The sequence below is a fragment of the Oncorhynchus clarkii genome, chromosome 28 (genome assembly GCF_045791955.1).
Source record: "Oncorhynchus clarkii lewisi isolate Uvic-CL-2024 chromosome 28, UVic_Ocla_1.0, whole genome shotgun sequence".
Taxonomy (NCBI): Eukaryota; Metazoa; Chordata; class Actinopteri; order Salmoniformes; family Salmonidae; genus Oncorhynchus; species Oncorhynchus clarkii.
Window position 1 is genome coordinate 45579235 of NC_092174.1, and position 25000 is coordinate 45604234.

A 25000-nucleotide genomic window follows, 5' to 3' on the forward strand; every position below is an offset into this window, starting at 1 on the left:
TATAAACAGAGAGAGGGAGAGAGAGATCAACCACCTCTATAAACAGAGAGAGAGAGAGCGAGAGCTAGAAAGAGATCAATCACTTATATAAACAGAGAGAGAGAGAGAGAGAGAGATCAACCACTTGTATAAACAGAGAGAGAGAGAGAGAGATCAACCACCTCTATAAACAGAGAGAGAGAGAGAGAGATCAACTACTTATATAAACAGAGAGAGAGAGAGAGAGAGAGATCAACCACTTGTATAAACAGAGAGAGAGAGAGAAAGAGATCAACCACTTGTATAAACAGAGAGAGAGAGACAGATCAATTACTTATATAAACAGAGAGGGAGAGAGAGAGAGATCAACCACTTATATAAACAGAGAGAGAGAGAGAGAGAGATCAACCACTTATATAAACAGAGAGAGAGAGAGAGAGATCAACCACTTGTATAAACAGAGAGAGAGAGAGAGAGAGAGAGAGAGATCAACCACGTATATAAACAGAGACAGAGAGAGAGAGAGAGATCAACCACTTGTATAAACAGAGAGAGAGAGAGAGAGAGAGAGATCAACCATGTATATAAACAGAGACAGAGAGAGAGAGAAAGAGAGATCAACCACTTAAATAAACAGAGAGAGAGAGATCATCCACTTATATAAACAGAGAGAGAGGGAGAGAGAGAGATCAACCACTTATATAAACAGAGACAGAGAGAGAGAGAGATCAACCACTTATATAAACAGAGAGAGAGAGAGAGATCAACCACTTATATAAACAGAGAGAGGGAGAGAGAGAGAGATCAACCACTTATATAAACAGAGAGAGAGATCAACCACTTATATAAACAGAGAGAGGGAGAGAGAGATCAACCACCTCTATAAACAGAGAGAGAGAGAGCGAGAGCTAGAAAGAGATCAATCACTTATATAAACAGAGAGAGAGAGAGAGAGAGAGAGAGATCAACCACTTATATAAACAGAGAGAGGGAGAGAAAGATCAACCACCTCTATAAACAGAGAGAGAGAGAGAGAGAGATCAACCACTTATATAAACAGAGAGAGAGAGAGAGAGAGAGATCAACCACTTATATAAACAGAGAGAGAGAGAGAGAGATCAACCACTTGTATAAACAGAGAGAGAGAGAGAGAGAGAGAGAGAGAGATCAACCACGTATATAAACAGAGACAGAGAGAGAGAGAGAGAGAGATCAACCACTTAAATAAACAGAGAGAGAGTGATCATCCACTTATATAAACAGAGAGAGAGGGAGAGAGAGAGATCAACCACTTATATAAACAGAGACAGAGAGAGAGAGAGATCAACCACTTATATAAACAGAGAGAGGGAGAGAGAGAGATATCAACCACTTATATAAACAGAGAGAGAGATCAACCACTTATATAAACGCAGAGAGAGAGATCAACCACTTATTTCAACAGAGAGAGAGAGAGTTCAACCACTTATATAAACAGAGGGAGAGAGAGAGAGAGATCAACCACTCTATAAACAGAGAGAGAGAGATCAACCACTCTATAAACAGAGAGAGAGAGAGAGATCAACCACTTATATAAACAGAGAGAGGGAGAGAGATCAACCACTCATAAAAACGCAGAGAGAGAGATCAACCATTTATATAAACAGAGAGAGAGAGAGAGATCAACCACTTATATAAACAGAGAGAGAGAGAGATTAACCACTTATTTCAACAGAGAGAGAGAGAGAGATCAACCACTTATATAAACAGAGAGAGAGAGAGAGAGAGATCATCCACTTATATAAACAGAGGGAGAGAGAGAGATCAACCACTTATATAAACAGAGAGAGAGAGAGAGAGATCAACCACTTATATAAACAGAGAGAGGGAGAGAGAGAGAGATCAACCACTTATATAAACAGAGGGAGAGAGAGATCAACCACTTATATAAACAGAGAGAGAGAAAGAGAGAGATCATCCATTTATATAAACAGAGGGAGGGAGAGAGGGAAAGAGAGAGGGGAAGAGAGGGAGAGTTGAAGAAGAGAGGGAAGAGATGGACAGAGAGAGAACTGTAACTTCTATGATAGCTGACTGTAACTGCTCTGATAGCTAGCTGTTGGCTAACTGCTCTGATAGCTAGCTGTTGTCTAACTGTCTAAGTGCTCTGATAGCTAACTGTTGTCTAACTGCTCTGATAGCTAGCTGTTGGCTAACTGCTCTGATAGCTAACTGTTGGCTAACTGCTCTGATAGCTAGCTGTTGGCTAACTGCTCTGATAGCTAGCTGTTGGCTATCTGCTCTGATAGCTATCTGTTGGCTAACTGCTCTGATAGCTAGCTGTTGGCTAACTGCTCTGATAGCTAACTGTTGGCTAACTGGTCTGATAGCTAGCTGTTAGCTAACTGCTCTGATAGCTAAATGTCTAACTGCTCTGATAGCTATCTGTTGGCTAACTGCTCTGATAGCTAGCTTTTGGCTAACTGTCTAACTGCTCTGATAGCTAGCTGTTGGCAAACTGCTCTGATAGCTAATTGTTGGCTGACTGTAACTGCTCTGATAGCTAGCTGTTGGCTAACTGCTCTGATAAGTAGCTGTTGGCTAACTACTCTAATAGCTAGCTGTTGGGTAACTGCTCTGATAAGCAGCTGTTGGCTAACTACTTTGATAGCTAGCTGTTGGCTAACTGCTCTGATAGCTAGCTGTTGGCTAACTGCTCTGATAAGTAGCTGTTGGCTAACTACTCTGATAGCAAGCTGGTGGCTAACTGCTCTGATAGCTAGCTGTTCTGTTAGCTAACTGCTCTGATAGCTAGAGCTAGTGACCTACTTGGTGTTGTTGTTTTGCCGCCATGCACTCTTCTGTTTATTCCTCCTCTTCCATGATAAAATAGAATAATAAAACCATTTAGTTTTCTCATTAATTATTAGTAGCCTTTGTTGAAAGAGGAATGGAGGTGGGGGGGGGGAGCGGGGGGACGAGAGACGCCTGAAGTATAGGCATATACACTGAACTGCACCATCTAGAAAAGTAGAGCGCTTGTATTTATTTTTGACTAGCTATAGCTTTTGGGGAAAACATGATAATAACAACAATTATATGTGGGGCAGTAGTGGTAATGAACGACCTGAGGCAACAAGGACACACACAAATAAGCAACACAACATGGTTTTAGATGTTTACCACATATCTCAAGTGAAGCATAAAAAAAACATTACTTCTCAACCTCCACAACGCCACTTTTAAGGCTGATTCTAGCCTGATTCTACCATGAAACCAAGATAATGCCTGTCATGGTAACCGTGTTGACAGTTAGCGTTAGCTTCAGAAGTAATGAAGCATGTAGCCATTAGCGCTAGCTGGTTGAGAGCCAGGCAAGGCAGGCTGGCTGGAAAAGGTTATCTGTTTTTAGGAGTGACAGTTTGAGTTAGCATATTGGGAGTTGATGATCATTTAATGTGAGTGATTAGTACAAACCCCACATATCATCTTGTTCATTTCATCACAGACTTTATTTTGTATCATGTCACCCTAAATGCGTTCAGCACATGATAAACATGTGCCTTTAAAATTTACTTGAAAATTAGAATCACTAATATTTCAATATTAAAAAACTATTTAATTTCAGGAGTGAGGCCAATAACTATTTATTTTTTTCCCTTTCTGACCCCTTGAAATCCATTCTGTCCCCTTGAAATCCATTCTGTCCCCTTGAAATCCATTCTGTCCCCTTGAAATTCATTCTGTCCCCTTGAAAGAGATTCTGTCCCCTTTGTAAGCCATTCTGTCCCCTTGAAAGCCATTATGTCCACTTAAAATCCATTCTGTTTGTGCTTTGTACTTTTAAGTATGTCTTGCTCTGTTGAAATGGCCTGCCCTAAATTTGTCAACCAATAAAGCAGAATAGACTTTTCTTTGACCAGGCCTTACTGATTAAACAGCAGACGGCTGTGACCTAACTAACAGTAGCCCAACACACTACCGGTGACTGTGACCTAACTAACAGTAGCCCAACACACTACCGGTGACTGTGACCTAACTAACAGTAGCTCTACACACTACCGGTGACTGTGACCTAACTAACAGTAGCTCAACACACTACCGATGACTGTGACCTAACTAACAGTAGCTCGACACACTACCGGTGACTGTGACCTAACTAACAGTAGCTCGACACACTACCGGTGACTGTGACCTAACTAACAGTAGCTCGACACACTACCGGTGACTGTGACCTAACTAACAGTAGCCCGACACACTACCGGTGACTGTGACCTAACTAACAGTAGCTCGACACACTACCGGTGACTGTGACCTAACTAACAGTAGCTCAACACACCACCGGTGACTGTGACCTAACTAACAGTAGCTCGACACACTACCGGTGACTGTGACCTAACTAACAGTAGCTCTACACACTACCGGTGACTGTGACCTAACTAACAGTAGCCCAACACACTACCGGTGACTGTGACCTAACTAACAGTAGCTCTACACACTACCGGTGACTGTGACCTAACTAACAGTAGCCCAACACACTACCGGTGACTGTGACCTAACTAACAGTAGCTCGACACACTACCGGTGACTGTGACCTAACTAACAGTAGCTCGACACACTACCGGTGACTGTGACCTAACTAACAGTAGCTCTACACACTACCGGTGACTGTGACCTAACTAACAGTAGCCCAACACACTACCGGTGACTGTGACCTAACTAACAGTAGCTCTACACACTACCGGTGACTGTGACCTAACTAACAGTAGCCCAACACACTACCGGTGACTGTGACCTAACTAACAGTAGCGCGACACACTACCGGTGACTGTGACCTAACTAACAGTAGCTCGACACACTACCGGTGACTGTGACCTAACTAACAGTAGCTCTACACACTACCGGTGACTGTGACCTAACTAACAGTAGCTCTACACACTACCGGTGACTGTGACCTAACTAACAGTAGCTCGACACACTACCGGTGACTGTGACCTAACTAACAGTAGCTCGACACACTACCGGTGACTGTGACCTAACTAACAGTAGCTCTACACACTACCGGTGACTGTGACCTAACTAACAGTAGCTCTACACACTACCGGTGACTGTGACCTAACTAACAGTAGCCCAACACACTACCGGTGACTGTGACCTAACTAACAGTAGCTCAACACACTACCGGTGACTGTGACCTAACTAACAGTAGCCCGACACACTACCGGTGACTGTGACCTAACTAACAGTAGCCCAACACACTACCGGTGACTGTGACCTAACTAACAGTAGCTCGACACACTACCGGTGACTGTGACCTAACTAACAGTAGCCCAACACACTACCGGTGACTGTGACCTAACTAACAGTAGCTCGACACACTACCGGTGACTGTGACCTAACTAACAGTAGCTCTACACACTACCGGTGACTGTGACCTAACTAACAGTAGCTCGACACACTACCGGTGACTGTGACCTAACTAACAGTAGCTCAACACACCACCGGTGACTGTGACCTAACTAACAGTAGCTCGACACACTACCGGTGACTGTGACCTAACTAACAGTAGCTCTACACACTACCGGTGACTGTGACCTAACTAACAGTAGCCCAACACACTACCGGTGACTGTGACCTAACTAACAGTAGCTCTACACACTACCGGTGACTGTGACCTAACTAACAGTAGCCCAACACACTACCGGTGACTGTGACCTAACTAACAGTAGCTCGACACACTACCGGTGACTGTGACCTAACTAACAGTAGCTCGACACACTACCGGTGACTGTGACCTAACTAACAGTAGCTCTACACACTACCGGTGACTGTGACCTAACTAACAGTAGCCCAACACACTACCGGTGACTGTGACCTAACTAACAGTAGCTCTACACACTACCGGTGACTGTGACCTAACTAACAGTAGCCCAACACACTACCGGTGACTGTGACCTAACTAACAGTAGCTCGACACACTACCGGTGACTGTGACCTAACTAACAGTAGCTCGACACACTACCGGTGACTGTGACCTAACTAACAGTAGCTCTACACACTACCGGTGACTGTGACCTAACTAACAGTAGCTCTACACACTACCGGTGACTGTGACCTAACTAACAGTAGCTCGACACACTACCGGTGACTGTGACCTAACTAACAGTAGCTCGACACACTACCGGTGACTGTGACCTAACTAACAGTAGCTCTACACACTACCGGTGACTGTGACCTAACTAACAGTAGCTCGACACACTACCGGTGACTGTGACCTAACTAACAGTAGCTCTACACACTACCGGTGACTGTGACCTAACTAACAGTAGCTCGACACACTACCGGTGACTGTGACCTAACTAACAGTAGCTCAACACACCACCGGTGACTGTGACCTAACTAACAGTAGCTCGACACACTACCGGTGACTGTGACCTAACTAACAGTAGCTCTACACACTACCGGTGACTGTGACCTAACTAACAGTAGCCCAACACACTACCGGTGACTGTGACCTAACTAACAGTAGCTCTACACACTACCGGTGACTGTGACCTAACTAACAGTAGCCCAACACACTACCGGTGACTGTGACCTAACTAACAGTAGCTCGACACACTACCGGTGACTGTGACCTAACTAACAGTAGCTCGACACACTACCGGTGACTGTGACCTAACTAACAGTAGCTCTACACACTACCGGTGACTGTGACCTAACTAACAGTAGCCCAACACACTACCGGTGACTGTGACCTAACTAACAGTAGCTCTACACACTACCGGTGACTGTGACCTAACTAACAGTAGCCCAACACACTACCGGTGACTGTGACCTAACTAACAGTAGCTCGACACACTATCGGTGACTGTGACCTAACTAACAGTAGCTCGACACACTACCGGTGACTGTGACCTAACTAACAGTAGCTCTACACACTACCGGTGACTGTGACCTAACTAACAGTAGCTCTACACACTACCGGTGACTGTGACCTAACTAACAGTAGCTCGACACACTACCGGTGACTGTGACCTAACTAACAGTAGCTCGACACACTACCGGTGACTGTGACCTAACTAACAGTAGCTCTACACACTACCGGTGACTGTGACCTAACTAACAGTAGCTCTACACACTACCGGTGACTGTGACCTAACTAACAGTAGCCCAACACACTACCGGTGACTGTGACCTAACTAACAGTAGCTCTACACACTACCGGTGACTGTGACCTAACTAACAGTAGCCCAACACACTACCGGTGACTGTGACCTAACTAACAGTAGCTCGACACACTACCGGTGACTGTGACCTAACTAACAGTAGCTCTACACACTACCGGTGACTGTGACCTAACTAACAGTAGCCCAACACACTACCGGTGACTGTGACCTAACTAACAGTAGCCCAACACACTACCGGTGACTGTGACCTAACTAACAGTAGCTCGACACACTACCGGTGACTGTGACCTAACTAACAGTAGCTCGACACACTACCGGTGACTGTGACCTAACTAACAGTAGCTCGACACACTACCGGTGACTGTGACCTAACTAACAGTAGCTCTACACACTACCGGTGACTGTGACCTAACTAACAGTAGCTCTACACACTACCGGTGACTGTGACCTAACTAACAGTAGCCCGACACACTACCGGTGACTGTGACCTAACTAACAGTAGCCCAACACACTACCGGTGACTGTGACCTAACTAACAGTAGCTCGACACACTACCGGTGACTGTGACCTAACTAACAGTAGCCCAACACACTACCGGTGACTGTGACCTAACTAACAGTAGCTCGACACACTACCGGTGACTGTGACCTAACTAACAGTAGCTCTACACACTACCGGTGACTGTGACCTAACTAACAGTAGCTCGACACACTACCGGTGACTGTGACCTAACTAACAGTAGCTCAACACACCACCGGTGACTGTGACCTAACTAACAGTAGCTCGACACACTACCGGTGACTGTGACCTAACTAACAGTAGCTCTACACACTACCGGTGACTGTGACCTAACTAACAGTAGCCCAACACACTACCGGTGACTGTGACCTAACTAACAGTAGCTCTACACACTACCGGTGACTGTGACCTAACTAACAGTAGCCCAACACACTACCGGTGACTGTGACCTAACTAACAGTAGCTCGACACACTACCGGTGACTGTGACCTAACTAACAGTAGCTCGACACACTACCGGTGACTGTGACCTAACTAACAGTAGCTCTACACACTACCGGTGACTGTGACCTAACTAACAGTAGCCCAACACACTACCGGTGACTGTGACCTAACTAACAGTAGCTCTACACACTACCGGTGACTGTGACCTAACTAACAGTAGCCCAACACACTACCGGTGACTGTGACCTAACTAACAGTAGCTCGACACACTACCGGTGACTGTGACCTAACTAACAGTAGCTCGACACACTACCGGTGACTGTGACCTAACTAACAGTAGCTCTACACACTACCGGTGACTGTGACCTAACTAACAGTAGCTCTACACACTACCGGTGACTGTGACCTAACTAACAGTAGCTCGACACACTACCGGTGACTGTGACCTAACTAACAGTAGCTCGACACACTACCGGTTGACTGTGACCTAACTAACAGTAGCTCTACACACTACCGGTGACTGTGACCTAACTAACAGTAGCTCTACACACTACCGGTGACTGTGACCTAACTAACAGTAGCCCAACACACTACCGGTGACTGTGACCTAACTAACAGTAGCTCTACACACTACCGGTGACTGTGACCTAACTAACAGTAGCCCAACACACTACCGGTGACTGTGACCTAACTAACAGTAGCTCGACACACTACCGGTGACTGTGACCTAACTAACAGTAGCTCTACACACTACCGGTGACTGTGACCTAACTAACAGTAGCCCAACACACTACCGGTGACTGTGACCTAACTAACAGTAGCTCGACACACTACCGGTGACTGTGACCTAACTAACAGTAGCTCGACACACTACCGGTGACTGTGACCTAACTAACAGTAGCTCTACACACTACCGGTGACTGTGACCTAACTAACAGTAGCTCGACACACTACCGGTGACTGTGACCTAACTAACAGTAGCTCGACACACTACCGGTGACTGTGACCTAACTAACAGTAGCTCTACACACTACCGGTGACTGTGACCTAACTAACAGTAGCTCTACACACTACCGGTGACTGTGACCTAACTAACAGTAGCTCAACACACTACCGGTGACTGTGACCTAACTAACAGTAGCCCAACACACTACCGGTGACTGTGACCTAACTAACAGTAGCTCGACACACTACCGGTGACTGTGACCTAACTAACAGTAGCCCAACACACTACCGGTGACTGTGACCTAACTAACAGTAGCCCAACACACTACCTACCGGTGACTGTGACCTAACTAACAGTAGCTCTACACACTACCGGTGACTGTGACCTAACTAACAGTAGCCCAACACACTACCGGTGACTGTGACCTAACTAACAGTAGCTCTACACACTACCGGTGACTGTGACCTAACTAACAGTAGCCCAACACACTACCGGTGACTGTGACCTAACTAACAGTAGCTCTACACACTACCTACCGGTGACTGTGACCTAACTAACAGTAGCCCAACACACTACCGGTGACTGTGACCTAACTAACAGTAGCTCAACACACTACCGGTGACTGTGACCTAACTAACAGTAGCTCTACACACTACCTACCGGTGACTGTGACCTAACTAACAGTAGCCCAACACACTACCGGTGACTGTGACCTAACTAACAGTAGCTCAACACACTACCGGTGACTGTGACCTAACTAACAGTAGCTCAACACACTACCGGTGACTGTGACCTAACTAACAGTAGCTCAACACACTACCGGTGACTGTGACCTAACTAACAGTAGCTCTACACACTACCGGTGACTGTAACGGTGCTATTGCTGATTTGTTGCTTACACCCCCTCTCTTCTCCTCTCTTCTCTCTTCTTCCTCTCTTTCTCTTCCCTCTCTCTGTTCTCGTACCTAACCCTCTTTATGTATCTCCTATAAAAGTGCCCATAAATGGTAAGTCGCCAGCCTTCCCTGGTCCTGTTCTTGGGCTTGGTTTGGGGAAGGAGGTGATGTCGCAGGAACACACAGATACCAGTGAGAGAGCTGCTACATTCAATATGATTATTATTGTTTTAATTATTATTGCATGGCCAGTGGACATGCTAGCATTTCACTACCGTCTGTATGGTATCATACCTCTTGTTTCCACCTTTGGAGCCGTTAGCCTAGCATGATGCCGTTAGCCTAGCATGATGCCGTTAGCCTAGCATGATGTCATCACTGCATTTTCATGTTCCGTCTCCCATGTCCTCACTTCCTTTTGGTTTTTTTTTCAGTTGTTTTTGTTTGGTTGTATTGAGTAATGTTGCTTCAGATGGTGCCTGCCTTCCTCAGCCATTGTGTTTTTGCTGTAGCCCACATCCTTCATGTCATGGACATACTGCATCACATCTCCTGCCTCATTCTGCCACAATATGAGAGAGCTGTTGGATTCAGAGGTGTATCAAAAAATTGAATTACATTTTAAAAAGTACAGCCTCTTTTAATAATGTATTTATATTAGTGAGAACCTTCGGCACTACTTCTTCTCACAGCGTAGTCATAAAAATTAGAGCAATCACAAGCCCAATGTTCTCCAGTTGATACACAGTTGGAGCTGAGCCTTCTCCTCACCACCACATTCACTCATACTGCAACTCTACCATGTCACAGCTACGCACCAATATCCACACTAACATACCACTTAGAATGTACGTACACCTCATAGCCTACCTGCTTCAAGTGGTAGTATGCTAGTATGGATATTGGAACCCTGGCCAATATCAGTCGATTACCATTATGCCTAGGGCCAGGAGTTACTCCTTGTCAGGGGGAAACTCCCGGTCCTATAGTATGTGACTCACATGACAGCATTATCTAGGCCTTATGTCAGCATTATCTAGGCCTGTACGACAGCATTATCTAGGCCTTATGGCAGCATTATCTAGGCATGTACAACAGCATTATCTAGGCCTTACGACAGCATTATCTAGGCCTGTACGGCAGCGTTATCTAGACTTTACGACAGCATTGTCTAGGCCTGTACGACAGCATTCTCTAGGCCTTACGACAGCATTGTCTAGGCCTGTACGACAGCATTATCTAGGCCTTATGTCAGCATTATCTAGGCCTGTACGGCAGCATTATCTAGGCCTTATGGCAACATTATCTAGGCCTTATGTCAGCATTACCTAGGCGTATATGGCTGCATTATCTAGACCTTATGACAGCATTATCTAGGCATGTATGACAGCGTTATCTAGGTCTGTATGGCAGCATTATATAGGCCTAACGGCAGCTTTATGTAGACTTTATGAAAGCATTATATAGGCCTTATGGCAGCTTTATGTAGACCTTATGACCACTATTATTTAGGCCTTAAGACCATTATTCTGTAGGCATTATGACCACCCGTAAGGGTCATCAAGAGTTCACTCACTATCCTGACCTGCTGTACCTTCTTCTCCCCTGTCTCTGTGTGTGTTTGTGCCTGCCTGCCTGCCTGCCTGTCTGCCTGCTCTGTCCAGACGACAGCCAGACGCTAGGTGGTGGTGGTAGCTGCAGCGACACCAGTAGTCTGGTCCAGTCTCACGGCCACTCCCTGAGAAAGAGGGAGGGGACAGTAGACGCGCCCTACCAGACGGGCCAGCTCCACCCTGCTATCAGAGTAGCCGACCTGCTGCAGCACATCACGCAGATGAAGTGTGCGGAGGGATACGGCTTCAAGGAGGAGTACGAGGTGAGATAGAACGTCACTTTTGACCTTTCAACTTTGACCTCCCTCTCGTTGAATCTCTGTGAGCTCGTTCCAAATACTTTTTTAATTTTTTTTTAAATGTATCCGTCGTCCTTTATTCAAGTCGGAGTATGAAGACAGACAACAAACAAAAAAAACCTTGACCTTTCAACTTTCACCTCTTACCCACTCTTGGAAATAGACCCCTCTCACTGACTCTCCGTCAGCCTTGTTCTGTTTTATTTGAAACTGTACCCATCCGTCTTTCCTCCATCTTTCCTCCTTTCATTGAAGTAGTTGATTGGCCAGGTGAAAGATACTGTATGTGTATGAGGTGAGACCCCCCCCCCCCCCCCCCCTTGACCTTTCACCTTGACCTGACTGGATCAATTCCATTTCTCTCTTTCTTGTTGTCTGAAGTGTGCACTCACTGACGCCTACAAGTCAGATTCAAGAAATGGACAATACATACTGTAGTTGTCAATACATGGTTCTTTTGAAGGCTTAAATTAGATCCAAATGGTAGCCTATTCCCTTTATAGTGCACTACATGCCCTATGGGTCTTGGTCAGAAGTAGTGCACTACAGGCCCTATGGGTCTTGGTCAGAAGAAGTGCACTACAGGCCCTATGGGTCTTGGTCAGAAGTAGTGCACTACAGGCCCTATGGTTAGAAGTTGTGCACTACAGGCCCTATGGTCAGAAGTAGTGCACTACAGGCCCTATGGTCAGAAGTAGTGTACTACAGGCCCTATAGTCAGAAGTAGTGCACTACAGGCCCTATGGGTCTTGGTCAGAAGTAGTGTACTACAGGCCCTATAGTCAAAAGTAGTGCACTACAGGCCCAATGGGTCTTGGTCAGAAGTAGTGCACTACAGGCCCTATGGGTCTTGGTCAGAAGAAGTGCACTACAGGCCCTATGGGTCTTGGTCAGAAGTAGTGCACTACAGGCCCTATGGTCAGAAGTAGTGCACTACAGGCCCTATGGTCAGAAGTAGTGTACTACAGGCCCTATGGTCAGAAGTAGTGCACTACAGGCCCTATGGGTCTTGGTCAGAAGTAGTGTACTACAGGCCCTATGGTCAGAAGTAGTGTACTACAGGCCCTATAGTCAGAAGTAGTGCACTACAGGCCCTATAGTCAGAAGTAGTGCACTACAGGCCCTATAGTCAGAAGTAGTGTACTACAGGCCCTATAGTCAGAAGTAGTGCACTACAGGCCCTATAGTCAGAAGTAGTGCACTACAGGCCCTATAGTCAGAAGTAGTGTACTACAGGCCCTATAGTCAGAAGTAGTGCACTACAGGCCCTATGGTCAGAAGTAGTGTACTACAGGCCCTATAGTCAGAAGTAGTGCACTACAGGCCCTATAGTCAGAAGTAGTGCACTACAGGCCCTATAGTCAGAAGTAGTGCACTACAGGCCCTATAGTCAGAAGTAGTGCACTACAGGCCCTATAGTCAGAAGTAGTGCACTACAGGCCCTATAGTCAGAAGTAGTGCACTACAGGCCCTATAGTCAGAAGTAGTGCACTACAGGCCCTATGGTCAGAAGTAGTGTACTACAGGCCCTATAGTCAGAAGTAGTGCACTACAGGCCCTATAGTCAGAAGTAGTGCAGTACAGGCCCTATAGTCAGAAGTAGTGTACTACAGGCCCTATGGTCAGAAGTAGTGTACTACAGGCCCTATGGTCAGAAGTAGTGCACTACAGGCCCTATGGGTCTTGGTCAGAAGTAGTGTACTACAGGCCCTATGGTCAGAAGTAGTGCACTACAGGCCCTATAGTCAGAAGTAGTGTACTACAGGCCCTATAGTCAGAAGTAGTGCACTACAGGCCCTATAGTCAGAAGTAGTGTACTACAGTCCCTCTGGTCAGAAGTAGTGTACTACAGGCCCTATAGTCAGAAGTAGTGCACTACAGGCCCTATAGTCAGAAGTAGTGTACTACAGGCCCTATAGTCAGAAGTAGTGCACTACAGGCCCTATAGTCAGAAGTAGTGCACTACAGGCCCTATAGTCAGAAGTAGTGCACTACAGGCCCTATAGTCAGAAGTAGTGCACTACAGGCCCTACAGTCAGAAGTAGTGCACTACAGGCCCTATGGTCAGAAGTAGTGCACTACAGGCCCTATAGTCAGAAGTAGTGTACTACAGGCCCTATAGTCAGAAGTAGTGCACTACAGGCCCTATAGTCAGAAGTAGTGCACTACAGGCCCTATAGTCAGAATTAGTGTACTACAGGCCCTATAGTCAGAAGTAGTGCACTACAGGCCCTATAGTCAGAAGTAGTGCACTACAGGCCCTATGGTCAGAAGTAGTGTACTACAGGCCCTATGGTCAGAAGTAGTGCACTACAGGCCCTATGGTCAGAAGTAGTGCACTACAGGCCCTATAGTCAGAAGTAGTGCACTACAGGCCCTATAGTCAGAAGTAGTGCACTACAGGCCCTATAGTCAGAAGTAGTGCACTACAGGCCCTACAGTCAGAAGTAGTGCACTACAGGCCCTATGGTCAGAAGTAGTGCACTACAGGCCCTATAGTCAGAAGTAGTGTACTACAGGCCCTATAGTCAGAAGTAGTGCACTACAGGCCCTATAGTCAGAAGTAGTGCACTACAGGCCCTATAGTCAGAATTAGTGTACTACAGGCCCTATAGTCAGAAGTAGTGCACTACAGGCCCTATAGTCAGAAGTAGTGCACTACAGGCCCTATGGTCAGAAGTAGTGTACTACAGGCCCTATGGTCAGAAGTAGTGCACTACAGGCCCTATGGTCAGAAGTAGTGCACTACAGGCCCTATAGTCAGAAGTAGTGCACTACAGGCCCTATAGTCAGAAGTAGTGTACTACAGGCCCTATAGTCAGAAGTAGTGCACTACAGGCCCTATAGTCAGAAGTAGTGTACTACAGGCCCTATAGTCAGAAGTAGTGTACTACAGGCCCTATAGTCAGAAGTAGTGCACTACAGGCCCTATAGTCAGAAGTAGTGCACTACAGGCCCTATAGTCAGAAGTAGTGCACTACAGGCCCTATAGTCAGAAGTAGTGTACTACAGGCCCTATGGTCAGAAGTAGTGCACTACAGGCCCTATGGTCAGAAGTAGTGTACTACAGGCCCTATAGTCAGAAGTAGTGTACTACAGGCCCTATAGTCAGAAGTAGTGCACTACAGGCCCTATAGTCAGAAGTAGTGTACTACAGGCCCTATGGTCAGAAGTAGTGTACTACAGGCCCTATGGTCAGAAGTAGTGCACTACAGGCCCTATAGTCAGAAGTAGTGCACTACAGGCCCTATAGTCAGAAGTAGTGTACTACAGGCCCTATAGTCAGAAGTAGTGTACTACAGGCCCTATAGTCAGAAGTAGTGTACTACAGGCCCTATGGTCAGAAGTAGTGCACTACAGGCCCTATGGTCAGAAGTAGTGTACTACAGGCCCTATGGTCAGAAGTAGTGCACTACAGGCCCTATAGTCAGAAGTAGTGCACTACAGGCCCTATAGTCAGAAGTATTTCACTACAGGCCCTATGGTCAGAAGTAGTGCACTACAGTCCCTTTGGTCAGAAGTAGTGCACTACAGGCCCTATAGTCAGAAGTAGTGCACTACAGGCCCTATGGTCAGAAGTAGTGTACTACAGGCCCTATAGTCAGAAGTAGTGTACTACAGGCCCTATAGTCAGAAGTAGTGCACTACAGGCCCTATAGTCAGAAGTAGTGCACTACAGGCCCTATAGTCAGAAGTAGTGCACTACAGGCCCTATAGTCAGAAGTAGTGCACTACAGGCCCTATAGTCAGAAGTAGTGTACTACAGGCCCTATAGTCAGAAGTAGTGCACTACAGGCCCTATAGTCAGAAGTAGTGTACTACAGGCCCTATAGTCAGAAGTAGTGTACTACAGGCCCTATAGTCAGAAGTAGTGCACTACAGGCCCTATAGTCAGAAGTAGTGCACTACAGGCCCTATAGTCAGAAGTATTTCACTACAGGCCCTATGGTCAGAAGTAGTGCACTACAGTCCCTTTGGTCAGAAGTAGTGCACTACAGGCCCTATAGTCAGAAGTAGTGCACTACAGGCCCTATGGTCAGAAGTAGTGTACTACAGGCCCTATAGTCAGAAGTAGTGTACTACAGGCCCTATAGTCAGAAGTAGTGCACTACAGGCCCTATAGTCAGAAGTAGTGCACTACAGGCCCTATAGTCAGAAGTAGTGCACTACAGGCCCTATAGTCAGAAGTAGTGCACTACAGGCCCTATAGTCAGAAGTAGTGTACTACAGGCCCTATAGTCAGAAGTAGTGCACTACAGGCCCTATAGTCAGAAGTAGTGTACTACAGGCCCTATAGTCAGAAGTAGTGTACTACAGGCCCTATAGTCAGAAGTAGTGCACTACAGGCCCTATAGTCAGAAGTAGTGCACTACAGGCCCTATAGTCAGAAGTAGTGCACTACAGGCCCTATAGTCAGAAGTAGTGCACTACAGGCCCTATAGTCAGAAGTAGTGTACTACAGGCCCTATAGTCAGAAGTAGTGCACTACAGGCCCTATAGTCAGAAGTAGTGTACTACAGGCCCTATAGTCAGAAGTAGTGCACTACAGGCCCTATAGTCAGAAGTAGTGTACTACAGGCCCTATAGTCAGAAGTAGTGCACTACAGTCCCTATAGTCAGAAGTAGTGTACTACAGGCCCTATGGTCAGAAGTAGTGCACTACAGTCCCTATGGTCAGAAGTAGTGCACTACAGGCCCTATAGTCAGAAGTAGTGCACTACAGGCCCTATAGTCAGAAGTAGTGTACTACAGGCCCTATAGTCAGAAGTAGTGTACTACAGGCCCTATAGTCAGAAGTAGTGTACTACAGGCCCTATGGTCAGAAGTAGTGCACTACAGGCCCTATGGTCAGAAGTAGTGTACTACAGGCCCTATGGTCAGAAGTAGTGCACTACAGGCCCTATAGTCAGAAGTAGTGCACTACAGGCCCTATAGTCAGAAGTATTTCACTACAGGCCCTATGGTCAGAAGTAGTGCACTACAGTCCCTTTGGTCAGAAGTAGTGCACTACAGGCCCTATAGTCAGAAGTAGTGCACTACAGGCCCTATGGTCAGAAGTAGTGTACTACAGGCCCTATAGTCAGAAGTAGTGTACTACAGGCCCTATAGTCAGAAGTAGTGCACTACAGGCCCTATAGTCAGAAGTAGTGCACTACAGGCCCTATAGTCAGAAGTAGTGCACTACAGGCCCTATAGTCAGAAGTAGTGCACTACAGGCCCTATAGTCAGAAGTAGTGTACTACAGGCCCTATAGTCAGAAGTAGTGCACTACAGGCCCTATAGTCAGAAGTAGTGTACTACAGGCCCTATAGTCAGAAGTAGTGTACTACAGGCCCTATAGTCAGAAGTAGTGCACTACAGGCCCTATAGTCAGAAGTAGTGCACTACAGGCCCTATAGTCAGAAGTATTTCACTACAGGCCCTATGGTCAGAAGTAGTGCACTACAGTCCCTTTGGTCAGAAGTAGTGCACTACAGGCCCTATAGTCAGAAGTAGTGCACTACAGGCCCTATGGTCAGAAGTAGTGTACTACAGGCCCTATAGTCAGAAGTAGTGTACTACAGGCCCTATAGTCAGAAGTAGTGCACTACAGGCCCTATAGTCAGAAGTAGTGCACTACAGGCCCTATAGTCAGAAGTAGTGCACTACAGGCCCTATAGTCAGAAGTAGTGCACTACAGGCCCTATAGTCAGAAGTAGTGTACTACAGGCCCTATAGTCAGAAGTAGTGCACTACAGGCCCTATAGTCAGAAGTAGTGTACTACAGGCCCTATAGTCAGAAGTAGTGTACTACAGGCCCTATAGTCAGAAGTAGTGCACTACAGGCCCTATAGTCAGAAGTAGTGCACTACAGGCCCTATAGTCAGAAGTAGTGCACTACAGGCCCTATAGTCAGAAGTAGTGCACTACAGGCCCTATAGTCAGAAGTAGTGTACTACAGGCCCTATAGTCAGAAGTAGTGCACTACAGGCCCTATAGTCAGAAGTAGTGTACTACAGGCCCTATAGTCAGAAGTAGTGCACTACAGGCCCTATAGTCAGAAGTAGTGTACTACAGGCCCTATAGTCAGAAGTAGTGCACTACAGTCCCTATAGTCAGAAGTAGTGTACTACAGGCCCTATGGTCAGAAGTAGTGCACTACAGTCCCTATAGTCAGAAGTAGTGTACTACAGGCCCTATGGTCAGAAGTAGTGCACTACAGTCCCTATAGTCAGAAGTAGTGCACTACAGGCCCTATAGTCAGAAGTAGTGCACTACAGTCCCTATAGTCAGAAGTAGTGCACTACAGGCCCTATAGTCAGAAGTAGTGCACTACAAAGGGAATAGGGAGCCATTTATGATGTATTTTCTGATTTGAATAGCTGGTTCATCCAGCTGCTCCTCTTTAGTTCCCCTGATGGACAATGACGACCAGTTCCTGTTCCTGACTGTTCCTGTTCCTGACTGTTCCTGTTCCTGACTGTTCCTGTTCCTGACTGTTCCTGTTCCTGACTGTTCCTGTTCCTGACTGTTCCTGTGTTCCTGACTGTTCCTGTTCCTGACTGTTCCTGACTGTTCCTGTTCCTGACTGTTCCTGTTCCTGACTGTTCCTGTGTTCCTGACTGTTCCTGTTCCTGACTGTTCCTGTTCCTGACTGTTCCTGTTCCTGACTGTTCCTGTTCCTGACTGTTCCTGTTCCTGACTGTTCCACAGATGGTTTTGTTGATTTCATCCTGGGCCTTCCGGTGGTAGACTGCCTCTTCCGCAGTCGTTTTGTTGTGTATCGTTGGGTTGTTGGTTCGGCACAAGCAAGTGTGTGTGTCTGTGTGTTTGTGTGTGTGTGTGTGTGTGTGTGTGTGTAGAACCACTCAGCGACGTCCGTCAGGAGACCTTCGGGAGTTGAAAACCGCCTTTAGTTTGGTGTTTTTTGACTGTCTCCCTCTCGTCAGTAGGTCTCTCTCTCTCTCCCTCTCTCCCTCTCTCCCTCTCTCTCTCTCTCTCTCTCTCTCTCTCTCTCTCTCTCTCTCTCTCTCTCTCTCTCTCTCTCTTTCTCTTCTCTCTATCTCTCGCTCCTCTCTCTCTCTCTCTCTCTCTCTCTCTCTCTCCTCTCTCTCTCTCTCTCTCTCTCTCTCTCCTTCTCCTTCTCTCTCTCTCTCTCTCTCTCTCTCTCTCCCCCTCTCTCTCTCTCTCTCTCTCTCTCTCTTTCTCTTCTCTCTATCTCTCGCTCCTCTCTCTCTCTCTCCTCTCTCTCTCTCTCTCTCTCTCTCTGACACCCAAACTAAAGATCTCTCCTCCTCCGTCGAGTCGAGGAGCAAGGACCATCATTCTCATTTCCTGTCATTAGGCTAGCGGCTGGCTGGGCCTGGCAGAGATCCATCCTGCGTCTCTGTCCCTTAGCAGTCAGAGTGATGACGTGGTGTTAGAACCATTACAATGGTTCCTATCTCACCACGGTCCCCTCTCTATCATCTCATCTCCCAGGGATAGGATGGAGTGGTTTCTCTCTCTCTCTCTCTGTGCTCGCTCTCTCTCTCTCTCCCTCTCCTCTCTCTCTATCCCATTTCCCCCATCTCTCTCTCTGTGTGGGAGACATATATCAGTAATTAACTCCCTGTTTTCCCCCAGAACAATTTCACTATAATCCCTGACAGTTAAATAACACAGCCTGAGCCTCCCTTCCTTCCCTTGTTCCCTACTGTTCTTTTCTGAGGCAGCCTCCCTCCGTAGCTCTCTACCTGCAGCTAGGCTGTTCTTTTCTGAGGCAGCCTCCCTCCGTAGCTCTCTACCTGCAGCTAGGCTGTTCTTTTATGGGTCAGCCTCCCTCCTTAGCTCCCTACCTGCAGCAAGGCTGTTCTTTTATGGGTCAGCCTCCCTCTGTCGCTCCCTACCTGCAGCAAGGCTGTTCTTTTATGGGTCAGCCTCCCTCCATAGCTCCCTACCTGCAGCAGCCAGTCTGTTTAGGGACTGGGGGCTGTAGAAGCTGTTTCTCTCTGCATCTCACTGCCCTGAGGGCCTGATCCATTATGGATGAAAGGTGTTTGGGTCCCAGCTCAGCACTGTGGAGACGCAGCAGAGACAGCCACAGAGTCAGTCACAAGGCACTGCAACAGTCAGACTGATTTCCCCCTCATTACTGTCCTGTCTATCTATTCTAACTGCCGTGCTCTAGAGTCCAGACCCTCCTGTTCCTAATGCCTGCAGATGCTACACAGAGTCAGAGAGAGACAGAGAGAGTTACTGATCGACCCCCTGTTCCTAAAGCCTGGAGATGCTACACAGAGTCAGAGAGATACAGAGAGAGTTACTGATTGACCCCCTGTTCCTAAAGCCTGGAGATGCTACACAGAGTCAGAGAGAGACAGAGAGAGTTACTGATCGACCCCCTGTTCCTAAAGCCTGGAGATGCTACACAGAGTCAGAGAGAGACAGAGAGAGTTACTGATTGACCCCCTGTTCCTAAAGCCTGGAGATGCTACACAGAGTCAGAGAGAGACAGAGAGAGTTACTGATTGATCCCCCCATTACCTTACTGCTGTTACCATCAGACAGAGAGTTACTAATTGACCCCCCCCCCCCCCCATTACCCTACTGCTGTTACCATCAGACAGAGAGTTACTGATTGACCCCCCCATTACCCTACTGCTGTTACCATCAGACAGAGAGTTACTGATTGACCCCCCCCCACTACTTTAATCGTACTCTACCTCAAACCTACAGGACGGACAGGAGGGAAGAGTGGAGGACGACAACATTGTGACTTGGCTGAGAGCGATTCAATTTGTGTGTCTCTGTTCCAATGCTGTCTTCACATTTATATTGGTATATCAATCTGTCAGGGGAAAATTCCTTTGGAAATATATATTTTGGGGATGAGCTTTGGAGGCCAGTGCGTCCACCTATCTAAACTGTTCACTTATATTGTACTGTATCTCTCTCCGACTCCATGCCTTCTTACGTTAATCTATACGTCTAACTTTGGATCAGATCAATGAGGTAAGATTATATTTTTTAATTCTTTGTGATTTAAACATTTTTTATTTTTTATTTTTTAGATATGTAGAGAATACAATTTGTTTGCATTGTGGAGGGCAGAATGAGGGTGGTGGTGCTTGTTGTGTATTGAAATGGTGAAACGGGCAAAAAGGTGGAGTCCCACGTTAAGTCACGTTACTGTGAAACGGTTTATTTTTGGGGTGGGGGGGGTGGGGGGGGGGGGGGGGGAGGTTCTCAAGACATTGAGATGTACAGTACGTTACCCAACATTTATAAGGCTTTTGTAAAGCATTCGTAAACGCACACATACTCATGGAAACATACCAATTGGTTCAAGTTTGACCAAAAGCATCTTCAAGCCTTATGGCAGCTGACATAACCTGACATAGGTAGACATAACCTGCCATAGGTAGACATAACCTGCCATAGGTAGACATAACCTGACATAGGTAGACATAACCTGACATAGGTAGACATAACCTGCCATAGGTAGACATAACCTGACATAGGTAGACATAACCTGCCATAGGTAGACATAACCTGCCATAGGTAGACATAACCTGACATAGGTAGACATAACCTGACAAAGGTAGACATAACCTGCCATAGGTAGACATAACCTGACATAGGTAGACATAACCTGACATAGGTAGACATAACCTGCCATAGGTAGACATAACCTGACATAGGTAGACATGACCTGACATAGGTAGACATAACCTGACATAGGTAGACATAACCTGCCTTGAAGCAAAAACCAAACACCTTCTGAATGTTACATACGATCAGATATTGTACATCGCTATGGGCCGGGTTCCCAGACCCAGATTTAAACCCAGTCCAGGACAACAACAACAACAACAAAACAAAACAAACAACTTTTAATAGAGTCTGAATTTAACAGCGTTTTTTTTTTAAATCCAGGAGCAGTCGTAATCTTAATCTGGGGAATCGGTCCGACAGCATATGTCAGCTCGTATGTTGTATGCATGATGCTCATCAGTGAATGTTGCTTCCTTTGTCACTATGTATGCTATATACATGCTTTATAGAGTCCTGTTTTGATATGTGAACCGTGACAGAGTAAGTATTGCATGCCCAAATTGTTCTGCACGCGTCGCACACTCTGTCAGCACTCTCGTACAGTAGGTTTTACTGTAGCGGTTCCCAAAGGTTCTCAGGGGAGGTTCTTAAGGAGACCCCAGAAGAACCCCACAGAATCATTTTACCAGGGCCACGTTCCCCGCAGACTAACCCAACAGAACTATTTTACCAGGGCCACGTTCCCCGCAGACTAACCCAACAGAACTATTTTACCAGGGCCACGTTCCCCGCAGACTAACCCAACAGAACTATTTTACCAGGGCCACGTTCCCCGCAGACTAACCCAACAGAACTATTTTACCAGGGCCACGTTCCCCGCAGACTAACCCAACAGAACCATCTTGATCATTTTACTTTGTATTTGTTCTTTTTTTGCTTCCTCCCTTTTACTTAATAGTAAAATTGAAAAAGAATGTTCCGTAGGACAATCCTCTCCTGTGGAATAACGATATACTAGTTTATTATTTGTATTTAATTTTTTATGCAGCTCATCTGAAAAACTCCACAAATTAATTCTCGCCACCTCGAAGGAGTCTCCTTTCCTCTCCTTTCCTTTCCTCAAGTTGGGAATTGATGAATTAATACAAAAAGGAGGGGGCGGGAGGGGGGGGGGGGTCACTAAATTATTCCACTTCTCTCTTCTGTTCTCTCTCTGCTTTTTATTCTTTCATAGATAGGTGGGGCAAAGGTACAGGACAGCAGGCAAGGTCAGGTCAGGGTCAGGGCAGGGTCAGGGTGAGGGCAGGCAGAAAATGTCAAAACCCGGGAAAACAGGAACAATCGAGAGACAGGAATAAAAGGAAAAAGGCTGGTTTGACGAAACGAAATGAACTGGCAACAGAAAAACAGAGAACACAGGTATAAATACACAGGGGATGATGGAGAAGATGGGCGACACCTGGAGGGGGGTTGGAGACAATCACAAGGACAGGTGAAACAGATCAGGGTGTGACAGTTTGACTGGCCCCATGAAGACAGGGACATATTTTTACCATATTAAAGCTGTTTCTCAGAGAGACAGTAGTGTCCCAAATGGCAACCTATGCCATATTTAGTGCACTAGGTCCTCATAGATCCCTGGTCAAAACTAGTGCACTACATAGGGAATAGGGTACGCAGACTCAGAGAGAGACAGGCAGTTAATACACATAGGCAGTTAATATAAATACACGTTAATTGAGAAATTCAATACATATTTTTCTACGGCTGGCCATGCATTCCACCTGGCCACCCTACCCTGGTCAACAGCTCTTCACCCCCCACAGCAACTTGTCCAAGCCCCCCCCCCCCCCCCCCCCCCACTTCTCCTTCACCCAAATCCAGATTCCTGATGTTCTGAAAGAGCTGCAAAATCTGGACCCCTACAAATCAGCAGGACTAGACAGCCAAAATTGTTGCAACCCCTATTACTAGCCTATTCAACCTCTCTTTCGTATCGTCTGAGATTCCCAAAGATTTGAAAGCTGCCACGGTCATCCCCCTCTTCAAAGGGGGAGACACTCTAGACCCAAACTGCTACAGACCTATATCTATCCTGCCCTGCCTTTTTAAGGTCTTCGAAAGCCAAGTTAACAAACAGATCACTGACCATTTCGAATCTCACCATACCTTCTCTGCTATGCAATCTGGTTTCAGAGCTGCTCATGGGTGCACCTCAGCCACGCTCAAGGTCCTAAACGATATCATAACCGCCATCGATAAGAGACATTACTGTGCAGCTCTATTCATCAACCTGGCCAAGGCTTTCGACTCTGTCAATCACCACATTCTTATCGGCAGACTCAACAGCCTTGGTTTCTCAAATGACTGCCTCGCCTGGTTCACCAACTACTTCTCTGATAGAGTTCAGTGTGTCAAATCAGAGGGCCTGTTGTCCGGACAGTCTCTATGGGGGTGCCACAGGGTTCAATTCTCAGGCCGACTCTCTTCTCTGTATACATCAATGATGTCGCTCTTGCTGCTAGTGATTATCTGATCCACCTATATGCAGACGACACCATTCTGTATACTTCTGGCCCTTCTTTGTACACTGTGTTAACTAACGGCAGGGTAGCCTAGTGGTTAGAGCGTTGGAGTAGTAACCGGAAGGTTGCAAGTTCAAACCCCCGAGCTGACAATGTACAAATCTTTCGTTCTGCCCCTGAACAGGCAGTTAACCCACTGTTCCTAGGCCGTCATTGAAAATAAGAATTTGTTCTTAACTGACTTGCCTAGTTATATAATGGTAAAAAAATAAAAATCTTCAGACTAACTTCAATGCCATACAACTCTCCTTCCGTGGCCTCCAACTGCTCTTAAATACAAGTAAAACTAAATGCATGCTCTTCAACCGATTGCTACCTGCACCTGCCCGCCTGTCCAACATCACTACTCTGGACGGCTCTGACTTAGAATATGTGGTCAACTACAAATACCTAGGAGTCTGTTTAGACTGTAAACTCTCCTTCAAGACTCACATTAAGCACCTCCAATCCAAAATTAAATCTAGAATCAGCTTCCTATTTCGCAAACAAAGCATCCTTCACTCATCCTGCCAAACATACCCTCGTGAAACTGACTATCCTACCGATCCTTGACTTTGGCGGTGATGTCATCTACAAAATAGCCTCCAACACTCTACTCAGCAAATTGGATGCAGTCTATCACAGTGCCATCTGTTTTGTCACCAAAGCCCCATATACCACCCACCACTGCGACCTGTATGCTCTCGTTGGCTGGCCCTCGCTTCATATTCGCTGCCAAACCCACTGGCTCCAGGTTATCTATAAGTCTTTGCTAGGTAAAGCCCCGCCTTATCTCAGCTCACTGGTCACCATAGCAACACCCACCTGTAGCACGCACTCCAGCAGGTATATTTCACTGGTCATTCCCAAAGCCAACACTTACTTTGGCCACCTTTCCTTCCAGTTCTCTGCTGCCAATGACTGGAAGGAATTGCAAAAATCACTGAAGCTGGACACTCATATCTCCCTCACTAACTTTAAGCACCAGCTGTCAGAGCAGCTCACAGATCACTGCACCTGTACACAGCCCATCTGTAAATAGCCCATCTATCTACCTCA

The 25000-nt window shown here is 46.5% G+C and overlaps 1 protein-coding gene across 1 annotated transcript in view; it reads left to right on the forward strand.

Annotated features, from left to right (window-relative positions):
* LOC139386493 (receptor-type tyrosine-protein phosphatase mu-like) overlaps window positions 1-25000 on the forward strand; it is a 474202-nt gene that overhangs the window by 364967 nt on the left and 84235 nt on the right. Inside the window, exons 21-23 of the mRNA XM_071132061.1 lie at window positions 10049-10060; window positions 11614-11825; window positions 20826-20834. Of these exons, the coding sequence (XP_070988162.1) occupies window positions 10049-10060; window positions 11614-11825; window positions 20826-20834 (233 nt within the window). The remainder of the gene's footprint in view (window positions 1-10048; window positions 10061-11613; window positions 11826-20825; window positions 20835-25000) is intronic.